At 40.2% G+C, this 11499-nt stretch overlaps 1 protein-coding gene across 3 annotated transcripts; it reads right to left on the reverse strand.

Annotated features, from left to right (window-relative positions):
* Positions 1 to 1548: 1548 nt before the first annotated feature.
* On the reverse strand, positions 1549 to 6283 carry adcyap1a (adenylate cyclase activating polypeptide 1a). Of its 3 annotated transcripts, XM_076080483.1 has the most exons (6): positions 6186 to 6283; positions 5532 to 5666; positions 4796 to 4900; positions 3899 to 4033; positions 3232 to 3352; positions 1549 to 1870 (listed from the first exon to the last, which is right to left on the reverse strand). In XM_076080483.1, the coding sequence occupies exons 1-6, from the start codon at positions 6281 to 6283 to the stop codon at positions 1862 to 1864; spliced, it is 603 nt and encodes a 200-aa protein (XP_075936598.1). In that variant the 3' UTR covers positions 1549 to 1861. The 3 variants fall into 3 exon arrangements, with proteins under 3 accessions (XP_075936598.1, XP_075936596.1, XP_075936599.1); XM_076080481.1 differs by lacking the exon at positions 1549 to 1870 and having other exon boundaries at positions 3154 to 3352; XM_076080484.1 differs by lacking the exons at positions 1549 to 1870; positions 3232 to 3352; positions 4796 to 4900 and having other exon boundaries at positions 3850 to 4033.
* Between the last annotated feature and the right edge of the window lie 5216 nt (positions 6284 to 11499).

An 11499-nucleotide genomic window follows, 5' to 3' on the forward strand; every position in this document is an offset into this window, starting at 1 on the left:
TAAAGCCACACTCTGCAAGAAGTCCCCACCTGCTTACAAACACACCCAGACCTGGTGAAAAGATGAGGTGGTGTGCAAAAATACAAGACAAAGGGGACATTTGTTATGTCGTTATGTCATGTATTGTGTCATTTTGTGTGCAAATAATGTCAGAGCGCAACTAGTGATTATTTTTTGTTATCGATTCATCTATTGAATATTTTTTGGATTAACCAATCCAAAAAATATTATCTTTATTATCACAGAAGTGTACAATGACTGGGAAATATTCATTTTTGCTTATTGTATTATCATAACAGTTGCAGATACCTTTTTAGCCAATCCAGTGATTGATGAATTGACAAATGGTTCTCTAAAATAATAGAGTGCTTCTGCAGCACGGCCTGCAACTTTTAGGAACCCTCCATACGAAAACGTACAACTTTAAACGTTTATATAACCAAGGAAGCCACGTCATAAAACTGCATTCGCTCTACTTTGTGATGTGGAGGCGTGCTGGGGGGAAAAGATGGCTTCTCCCAAAGCAGCTGTACCACCAGAGTGATGGTGATATTAGACATAAAAAAGTCCCATCTGAATACATTCCCTCATTTCTGTGCATGGTTTTTAGCTCTTTTGCTTCGACGTTTTTAGCAGCAAAGTCAATGTGCCAGTGTCGAGAGCGGCCAACTGTTCCACCAGTACGGCAGGCCTTTGGTGGCGACCGCTGAAGTCCCGGAGAGGTGTAAAGTGCAGCGAGGCAGTGTGTGGAGCGGACGGGGCGATCCCTCCCACGTCTCCTTACTCATGCTGTCCCGAGGGGAGGTAGACACCCAGCCAACTGGTGTCACCGTTCCTCCGCCAAAAGCCTCTGAGTCATCATCGAAAGGGGGGGGGGGGGGGGGATTTGGATCACAAGCTTATCCTTTGTTTCTTATTTATTCTGCAACATCTTGTAGTTATTGACCGTCCACACAGCTACAAAACCCACATTGATGAAGAGAGAGAGAAGTGATTGACACGTCTTATTTTTGTTATTTCAGCATGAATTTGATCGTTTTTTTCCTAGTTGGTGTGTGTGTGTGTGTGTGTGTGCGTGTGTGTGTGTTTGTGTGCTTTGAATCTGCAGTATGTTGCTTTGTCTTATCTGAAGGTGTGTCTGGCCCTTTTGATGTTTCATACTTCTAATCGTTTCCCTGTGCTGCTGCCCACCAGCGGATTTTTCTCTTAATTTCTCTCATCTCTCCTTTCTTATGTAACACTTGTTGAACCTGTCGAGGGAGGGTCCATCTCCATTACAGCGCTATAGTCAGTTTGGGCTTTGTTACTCGTTTTCATCCTCTTATCTTTCAGAGTTATGGTGATATTGGCTTCAAAGATTAGACGGAATTTTTGTTGTTTACAAAAATTTATTCATACAAATCTTACAACACTTTTTTTTTTTTTTAACATTTATTGACTTGACCCTTGCAGATCGCCATTTGAAGTAGTAATCTAATGTTCACTTTCTACACAGTAAATATATATATATATATCTTTGAAGATGATTTCATTTTAGTAAGGCTATTGGCGCTTTCATTATCATACATATAATGTTTCATGGAGAGCGGGAAACTGATCCTTCCCTCTTGTTTTCACACAAAATTTACGTCTAGTGCTCTAATAACAAAAGAAAGCGGTGCAAGCGGGCAACGCTTGGCGTCTAAAGCTGGAGGCTTCTAGAGATCCTATCAATCGTCTGTGCAACACAAAAAACAACAACAAAAGGGTGAAATGTAAGCTGATGATGTGCAGCATTGTAGGGCCACTAAATAGCCATCTGTGATTCATGGCGATTTTTAAAGTCGATGCAAGGCACCACAGCCGAAAACTGCTTCCTGCGTCACAAAGCCTAGAGGAGAATGCAAAATTGAAGAAAGATTGATACAGTAAACACAGATCGAAGAACTTTTTTTTACTCTGCTGTTTTGAAACTCGCTTTTTCTGCAAAATATGTATTCCTCCCTCACAAATATGGTAAGAAGTGTGCAGACGGGCGGAGTGTGATTTGTCTACAGTCCGTTTTTAGTCTTATCTTGTAGATTTGACAAACTTTGATCCCTCAACTTTTCAAAATCAGCATGTTCCTGGTCGTCGTTGCTTTTCTTGTCTGTGTTTTCTTCTTGTGTACTTGCATCTCATTCTTCCTCTTCTTTAGATCTAACTATGTGAATTATGGCAGCCGTTTAACCCCCCTTTAAACGTCTCAGTCACGACTTCTTAATAAACAGTTCAACACTTGGTTACAAAATCAGTTAGCAACAGAGCCTAAAAGACAAAGCATGACATTGAGACTCTTGCCAGCAGTAAAGTACATTCAGATAATTCTTCAAAGTTCAACATACAGTTTGTGTAGAAATGTAAGAACAGAAGACACAAAACAACATCCAGAAATGACAGGAATGTATGTTTGCAGTAGTCAGAAAGCAAGCAAAACCATCTAGTTGGAGTCGTCTGCACAGATGCGGTGGCTAGTGCAATTACTTTAATCATGCAATCTACTGTAGTCTTTCTTTACATTGGTTCACATGACAGAAAAGGGAAGCACAATAGACCCAGAAGGTTCAAACACAAGAGTTCAATCTGCCTCGAATGTCTCTCACAAAGAACAAATCGATGGATAAGTCGCCATGTAACAAGTATCATTTCTTCTTTTTTTAATGCTTTTTGTTGTTGTTAATTTGCCTGATGGTGCTTTTAGATGTTAGTGATACTTATTATATGGGCAGAGAGACATGAGAAAACCTTCAGCAGAAACCAGTCGATAGAAACACAAGATGTACATGAGTCAAAGGTGTGAGCTCACTCTGTAACGACTGCAGAAGAAGAACCTCAAAAGTACTCTGGTCCTCGTCTCAGATTTGGGATTTTTCTTTTTTCAAGATTCCCATTTTAAATTTAAAAAAATGGATAACTGGCATTTTGAAAGTGTTTAAAGCCAACGGGGCTCTCATCTGGTCTAACCCAGATTTACTATAATAATCATCATGATATCATACTTTCATTCATAAAGAGGACAAATCAATCAGAAAATGATATGTATAACATATCGGTCTGAGCAAAGATTGAAGATGTGTGAGACTCTAGAGAGACAGGAGCACAAATGAGGCAGAAGAAGCGTAGAGTGTTTGAGGGTTAAAGGTGAGAGGAGGAGGGAGGGACATGAGACGCCCCTGCGAGGATTACGGCCTCAGGAAAGAGCCTGAAACTCACCGGGAATTCGGGAGAGAACTGTTTCAGCCAGTCTCCCAAAAAAGCCTCAAACTCATCCCCGTCCGGGAGGGCATCAAAGTCTATGTCTTGTAGGATATGGTGAAAACCTATGTCTTCAAGGCTGTTGTGAATAAAGACAACTAAACTCTTAATGTCACTTTACAAAAAGCAGCATTCAATACATTGATTGTCTTTTAAACAATTTATTTTCCTCACAATCATATCTCTTCACTAAACGTTTAAAAGACACAGGGCTGTTTGGAGCATATCGTCATGTGAACAATTGTCTCCCCTCAATAAATAGGTCTAAGAAAAATAAATCAATGAATACATAAATAGAGACTATTTTTTTTTTTTTTTTTTTTTTTAGAATGAACAAAAATTGGTCCACAAAGTAGATATGTGAGTCCTCAAGTGCTTTAAGTACAAAATAAAAAGCAATATTATTATCAAAATATTCATTTTAATGGCTTACTTCATACATAAATACATGTTTAAGAACACAAAAGCGATCCACTGATTGTTCAGATCTCAAAATGACTTCATGTGGGGCTGCACACACTTAAGTTTTTTGTTTTTTTTGTTTGGTTTTTTTTCAGGAGGGGAGGGGGGAGGATGCTACAAATATGCCAGCCGGCGTCCTTTGTTTCTAATTCTCTGTCTATACCTTTTCCCAAGGACTGCTGCCAGGTATTTCTTGACCGCCATTTGCTTTCGGTAGCGGCTGTAGCTGTCCGTGAAGATCCCGTCTGAGTGACGCTTGGACAGAGGCTCGGAGCTGTCGTCCAGCATTTTCCCCACGCTGTGTGAGAGACAAGAGGGTTCACTATCATCACACTGAAGCATTTACAGTCACATGACCCTCCCTCCCCCTGTATGTACAGCATGTGGTGCTGTGAAAAATCATCTCTGTGTCATCATTTTAGAGGAGAAATTAATAGATAATCACATTTCCATTTTGTCCAAAACAAGTCAGCCTGCAGAGCTGTGCAGAGACACAATCTGTGTCCTTAATTTTGGGGAAATAATCTGATTTCAACACGTAGATTATACATGCATTGTCAAAGATTTTGCATGGAAACGTTGCAAAATGGTTTTAATGTAGGAGATTTCTTTGTTTTTATTTATAGCCCATCCCAGGACAACCTGCATTAAGGTGTGATAGGCCTGCTCATAAGGATTCACTAATTGCCCCCCCCCCCCCCCTTCCATCGGGAGCCACTGGGATTTCATCCTATCAATTATTCATATTGAAATAAATTTAAACCTGAGCGGATTCATTCTTCCCTCTGCGCCTTTATGACACAGCAGCGGGCTCAGAAAACCACACTTCCCAAATCAATCAAGCGCCCGTCTGTGCTCTTATATAGCATTAATAAGAGGCTGATGCAGAGGACTCTCTAGCTGCATGCTGGGAGATAACAGGACCACAGACATACGTACAGCACGTGTAACAGCGTGGATCATGAGCAATTAAAGGATCAGTCCAAATGAACAGAAACACAGAAGACAGAAAACAGTGTTAAAAAAAAAGAAGAGGTGACAACCAAGAAGATGTTCTTACCCTACACGTTTTGCCATCAGAGAATGCAGATATTTCCTTGCTGATAACTGACCCAGCGCTTTCCTGTAGGCTTTATTAAACATGCCGTCTGCATGCCTTTCCGTTCTGGGATGATAGATAGCCACACAGTAAAATCACCACACACCCAGCGCAAGAGAGGCAACAATTTCAAGTAGCTGCACTGTAAAAAGATAAATACCCATCTTAACACGTCGATTATGGTGTGATATTTGGGCCTCGTGCTCGATGTTCTTGTGATAAATACAGGAAGCTTTTAAATTATTGCCCTTGTGTCTTTTTTAGGCGTTTTCTGAAATTGATCTGCCCAGAATATTTTGCCTTGATTCAACACTTATTTTAAGAAAACTAAATTTTTAAAGACTCATTAAGAAGTTTTGCAGCTGATTTTCAAAACTTTCTTATGCAGCCAGATTTCATCGTGTTCCTCCCTTCTCTTGCAGTTTGAATTTTTTTTATCCTTTTTAAAAGAAAGCATGCTTTTAATCGACTAAGCTCCCCTTCAGTGAAAACAGACTAACAAGACTTTTTTTTGATGAATTGCATGTCTCGAAATAATAAATAACAGTCACTGTGTTGAAAGTTACTGACAACATTTCGACGATACGTTACACTGATTCACACAAAACGCACAGGATACGTGGACAAAAATAAGACTTATGGGACGTTCAACACGGATGTCTCCAGCATCGGGACCAAACAAGGGTGATATAGTCACCTTTTCTCCGGCGGGTAATACAAAGTGAAGACGTCGTCAGCGGCAGACGGAGCGCTTCTCACATCCATTTGGTCTCTGTCGTAATCCAGGGACGATAACGAGTTCCCATCCTCGTCGTAAACCTCACTGTCGAGTCTAAAAAGATGAGACACGTTTTTTCCCAATGCGCAGCTCTGTTTTATAAAGTCGTTTAGATACTTTTTGTGTTTTATAATTTAAAAAAATAAGCATTCTATGTAGTTATCCACCGGAAATGCCACAGTTTACATTAACAAAACAATTATTTTATTGGTCTGCAATTTTAAAAAAAAGACCCAAAATCTGACCTCTAACGCTTTGTTTCGACCAAAAACGTTTTCTATTAATTATCTTACCAGATACAAGTATCGATTAATGGCGGCAGGACACATTGAGACACTACTTCACTGCCTCAGTAGCCTTTTACCGCCGTGTGAGCAGCACAATGGATCGGCTGTCTGATGATGTTATCCAGTAATCCAATAGGCTATTATGGCCACAGACACCGCTGTTAGGCAGATGTGGTCTGCACCCTGCTGCTTAGCGCAACTATGTTCCCCTGGCCAAGCTCAAACAATATACAGTAATCGACATCTGAAAAGAGACACTTAAATGAAAAGTTAAGAGTGTACGTACCTAACACTGGGAAAGCTTAGCCCCACAGGTGAGCAGTAGACGCTGTAATGCATTAAGATTCCATAGATGAGTAAGGCTAAAGTCGCTTTACTAGACATTGTCCTGCTGCAAAAGAACAACAAAAAAACAGTGAGTGAGTGAACAGGTGCACAATCAAACTCATGCGATGAATTCTTTGATGCTTACTTTCACACCACACCTGTGAGTTTCTAAAAGCAAAACAAAAAGCAGCCACACCTGACTGTTCTCCAAACGCTCGCTACTTTACGCTGCGTAAACGCACCCGAAAAGTGCCTCTGCTTACCAGTTGTGAGCGATCAGCTGAAGACCTCAACTGGGAGAGTGAGATAGAATCTCTATCTCAGTCTCTTTCTCTCTCTCTCTCTCTCTCTCTCTCCCTTCCTCTCCTCTCGTCCCTCAGTGAAGCGCCTCTTCGGTCTCCTTGTGTTTGTTCCGAGTGCGCCCGCTGCTCAGTTCTTGGGGATGTCTACGTGTACTCGGTCATGGAGAGCGCCAAACATTTATCTGCGGAGAACTTCCCTGCGTCCTGTGAACTTAACTTCCCTTGGTTTTTTATTCATGAATCCGAAAGACATGCCTTTTTCACTTGTCACGTAGGTTGGGGTGGGGGAGGGGTGGGGGTTTGAGGTGGGTGGCTGCGTCATCCTCCCCCCCCCCCCCCCCCCCCCCCACATCACCACCACCGTCCCATTGGACTGCATCGTTCTTCCGCGTCAATGAAAGACCCCGAGCCAAGTCATAAAAAAAAGGAAATGGAGCCTGGATTCAAACATAATCAATTAAACAGGGTATTAATGCCAAACATTTGACGTCACTCCTACAGGATCACGTGAGGCTTGGTTGGGACCAGAGGGAGCTTCTCTTTTTACAAAAAGTTTATGTCTGACGTTCCACGTTTCAGAGGCCAGACTCAGTTACACAACCAGATACAACAGAGGTTGTCAGTAAAGGAACTATTAATGATATTTAAATATTAAACATTAGCTATTGTCTTGTGACACTATCCGGTGCTGAAATGTGACTCACTGCTTCTCTTGTGCAAAACGTTTCTCTGACTACGCGGCGTCTCTGAGGCCGCTGACTTCATCCATCCATCCATCAGTATGTGTTTATTATTTTATTTCCCCCCATTATTCACCTCTGTAACTCTATTAAATGGACAGTTTGCCTCAAAGTGCCTGCACATTCACTCCAAGTAACCAGGTCATGATTTTGGGAAAGAGACATCGCTGTTGAGATTCTCAGATGTATTTTTTTAAACTTAGAGCACCATAAACCCAGACTCATTTAGTCTTATTGTACTGGAGAGAAGCAGACATCTCTACTGCCAACTCACACCAAAACAAGTTACACTGATAAATAGAACTACAATAAGGACAAAAATATGTATTTTTGATTTTGGGGTTAACTGTCCCTTTAAGATCAGGGTTCACACTTAAAGGTGCAGTCAGTGATTGTAATCCAATACACTTTTTCAAATTCAGCGAATTACTTATGTTATTATACTTATTATACTGTAACAGACAGCCATCAGGCTGCGTGGAATAATAAGTTAATAAGGGAAGCAAACAAAGTGGCTCCAACCGCCAAAAACACTATCACAGCCAATCAGCCGCATGCTCGGGCACAGGACCGGTAAAAGGCCATTGATTTATAGAGAGGAAGACAGTGAAGGCTAGAGAGACAGTACATCTGGAGGGGGGCATTTGTTTGGTTGTTGAGTCCAAATATCAACAATCTTCCTCCACGATAACACTAATGCGATTCCAGTGGACGATGACATAAAGCTATTAGTATATTTATATATTTAATTATCCTCATTATCCATTATAACTCAGTTAGAGAATCTGAAACTAAAATAACTAATACAACAATGTACACATGCTCCATTACAAGTAAAAGATCTGCATTCAAACTCCATTATAATCTGTAAAATGTACCAAAAGTTAAAGGACTCAGTCGGCAGGATAAGATCTGTTGTATGTGATGTTTTATCACATAGATTGTTTATTCTATAATTTTATGCACATTTAAATAGTTTAGTCCAGTGGTTAGAAGTACTTAGGGATCAGACCCCTCCAAAAGGCCACAAGATCAAATCTGAGAGGTTATGAGATGATGGTGATGACGATGATGATGAAGAAAAGAGGAAAAATCTTCAATTCTGCCACACAAATGTACACTCATTTTGGAGACTTTATTTGAGGCTTTTTTTGTGAAATAATGTATAATTTGACCTCTTTGGGCCTAAAACAGTGATCTAAATGTAGCCATCTGAGAAGTTTAGAGGGAACATCACTCTTTGATGAACTCACAGACTGAAACATGACGAGGGGCCGCAGCCAGAGTCTGATCACCAAATAGTTTTGTGTAAAATATCAATCTGAAAAGCAACAACAGCTGTCAAATAAACGTCGTGAAGTAAAAAGTATAGTTCCCTCTGAAATGTAACATGAAATGTGTTTGGTTACTTTACTTACTTTACTTTACTTTAATAACTGTTGTGTTTAATTTTCATTTGCAGGCTCTCGTATCTTCAGTATTAATCCCCACCGACTCAGCTCGGTCCACACCGGTATCAGGATCATGTGTTGAATCTTTAGTGGGTGATTCAGACCCGGTCGATCCTCGTCTGGCTCTGACGTTTGTTGCTGTAATGCAAAGAAGCACTTTGAATCCTTAATGCAGGGGATACGATCTGGAGCCCTTGCTTCACTCTGAGAGAGCACTGCATCCAAGTGGCTGAGAGAAGAAAGTGCACTGAAGAGTATCAAGGTTTTTAATGTCCTCCAGGTAGACACGATACAATCTTACACAATATACAGGATCTATATGAGACATAACAATTTAAAACGGACATATAAAGAGAGCAAACATCACCGGATTAGTTGAGTTAATTTATTAGGAAAGTGGGAACTATAATTAGGATATACTGTAGGACCATAAAAGCTTTCAATGGGTAGATAGATAAAGTCTAAATAACACTTTCATGTTTGTTTATAATGGCAAATACTGTACGTGTGTGTGTGTGTGTGTGTGTGTGTGTGTGTGTGTGTGTGTGTGTGTGTGTGTGTGTGTGTGTGTGTGTGTGTGTGTGTCACCTTGCCTTTTGGACCCTGTAATAAGTTTGCTAGGAAATTCATTCAGATCAGCACAAGACAATCATAATATAATTAAGGCTGTCTAATTGTGTTGAGTCAGTAATCACAGTAAAATGCTGATTACTCTGCCTCATCATGTTTTATAATCAATATTTGAGCTGATGCATCCAGGATATCACTTCTTCATCATCTAATTACATGTACAGAGCTGAGAACATCGAGTAGATAAGAATATTGATCCAGTGTTCACCTGACGCTTGACTCGCCACACCACACAGGTGTAAGAATCATAGTGGAATATTAATAAACGTGCTGCACTGAGCATTTTAATCTCCTGTATTAATGCGTGTTGCTTTTCTTGCCGCACTTGTATTATATTGATTGCAAGTGTTGATAAAAGTGTCATGAAACTGATACACAATCTAATAAATGCTAAAATCAATATACGGTAAATTTGAAGAATGTCTCCTTGTTAAAAGAAAATATGCTCCCATTTGTACACATCGGTCTGCAAACAGCAGACGGCGCGCGCGTGTGTGTGTGTGTGTGTGTGTGTGTGTGTGTGTGTGTGTGTGTGTGTGTGTCTGTCTGTGTGTGTGAGCTTTAGATCACCAAATAAGAACATATGACTCATTCTAATTTAAGTACTGTTAGCTTTTTATAGTGCCTACTGGTGTTGACATGTCGTGTTTAAAGAGTTTTATTGAGGCTCATGATTCAAGTATTTTACCACCTAGCTTTTATAACGAGAGGTCTTGACAGAGAGTGGATTTTTAAATAAAATTTGTAGGGTGCGTGTGTGTGTGTGTGTGTGTGTGTGTGTGTGTGTGTGTGTGTGTGTATCACCAGAAGTGCTGAGGTGAATGAAAGAGATTAAGATGTGAATTGGACATGTGGGAAAGAAATGCAAAGTGTGTAAATTATTTTAATCTATTATCTGTTTTATTCTGTCAGAGATTTACCATCGCATTATTTGTTCCCTCTTTTTTTACTTTTATTTATTTATTTATTTATCACTGTAAATAAATGTTCCTTTAAAAAACATGTATCTCCGTAAAATCATGTTTTCATGAGTTAATAAAAACAGATTTGTTTTCAGCTTTGTCATAATAATGTTTCTATGGATCTTTAAATACTTTATTTAGCTGACAAAGTAGGGGACTGTTCTTAACAACATTAATCCTTGAGTTTATCGCAAGTAAAAGTAAGTAAAAAATAAAAATAAAAATAAATAATGACAATTAGCATGTTTCCTTATTCTTGTCTTATTTGAAACACGCCTTATTATGTTTTAAATCTCACTAATGTTAACTCAGCACTCTGCTCCTGCATCACCTTGTGTTTTCAATCTCACGAGGTCCTCCAGTTTAACCCTCAGATATCCATCAATCAATCAAAAATCAGCTGAGTTGCAACATCTAGACAGGTAATAGTTAACAGAAGCCTACAATAATCAAACCCTATGTTAGGGTTTTGTTTAGCATTTTCTAATATGCACCCTAATTCCATATCAATAGATGTGTCACAAAAATATCACTCTTCCTTATTGTTGTGTATCGTTAACTTTATTATAATGGCTGGTATACCCCACAATTGAAGTGCTCATTCCATCACCGACATCCACTCTATTCACACACCTCAATCTTATATTTAGCTCATAATATATATTTAATATTAATATTCAACTCTCATTTAGAAGCCGGTATCCCTCTAATTACACGTTTGATAAAATGGCCTCAAGACAACAGGATTTTTTAATTGCTATAAAGAAGAAGGTCCGTTGGAGTGAACTGAGATGACGTGACTCTCATTAAACGGCTCTGGTTTTTAGTAATGACATGGAAATTATAAATGATTACGGTTGCCCCCGGTGTCCCCTACTTGGCTAATCAAGCTGCTTCCGATTTCCCCGAGCTGCAGATGTGCAGCTGCAGTAGCAGCGGTGCAGCCAGCAGGGGGAGCTAGAGCTCTAGACTTGTGACTGAAAACGGTGCGCACACAGAGGACGCTTTGAGTCCACCCTTTTCTCTCCATGAAACCACCCTCCTCCAGTCTGCAGGTCCGCTCTCCTCTGCTCCTCTCACATGATGATCTCTTTATAATTTCTCTATTCAGCCGGCCCCCCCCCCCCCCCCCCCCCACCCGCCTCCAGCCCTCCTCTTTAGTGTGGTCGTCTCGTCTCCTCAGCTGTT

Source organism: Anarhichas minor, unplaced genomic scaffold (assembly GCF_050575085.1).
Source record: "Anarhichas minor isolate MPS153535 unplaced genomic scaffold, ASM5057508v1 ptg000074l, whole genome shotgun sequence".
Classification (NCBI taxonomy): domain Eukaryota; kingdom Metazoa; phylum Chordata; class Actinopteri; order Perciformes; family Anarhichadidae; genus Anarhichas; species Anarhichas minor.

What these genes read in the sequence shown, in the direction of transcription:
- adcyap1a (XM_076080481.1), bottom strand. Translation starts at nt 6,283, where the DNA reads ATGTCTAGTAAAGCGACTTTAGCCTTACTCATCTATGGAATCTTAATG. An exon ending in CTGATGGCAAAACGTGTAGG is followed by an intron (nt 4,034 to 4,795) that starts GTAAGAACATCT and finishes TCTCTCACACAG; the next exon opens with CGTGGGGAAAATGCTGGACG. An exon ending in GCAGCAGTCCTTGGGAAAAG is followed by an intron (nt 3,353 to 3,898) that starts GTATAGACAGAG and finishes TATTCACAACAG; the next exon opens with CCTTGAAGACATAGGTTTTC.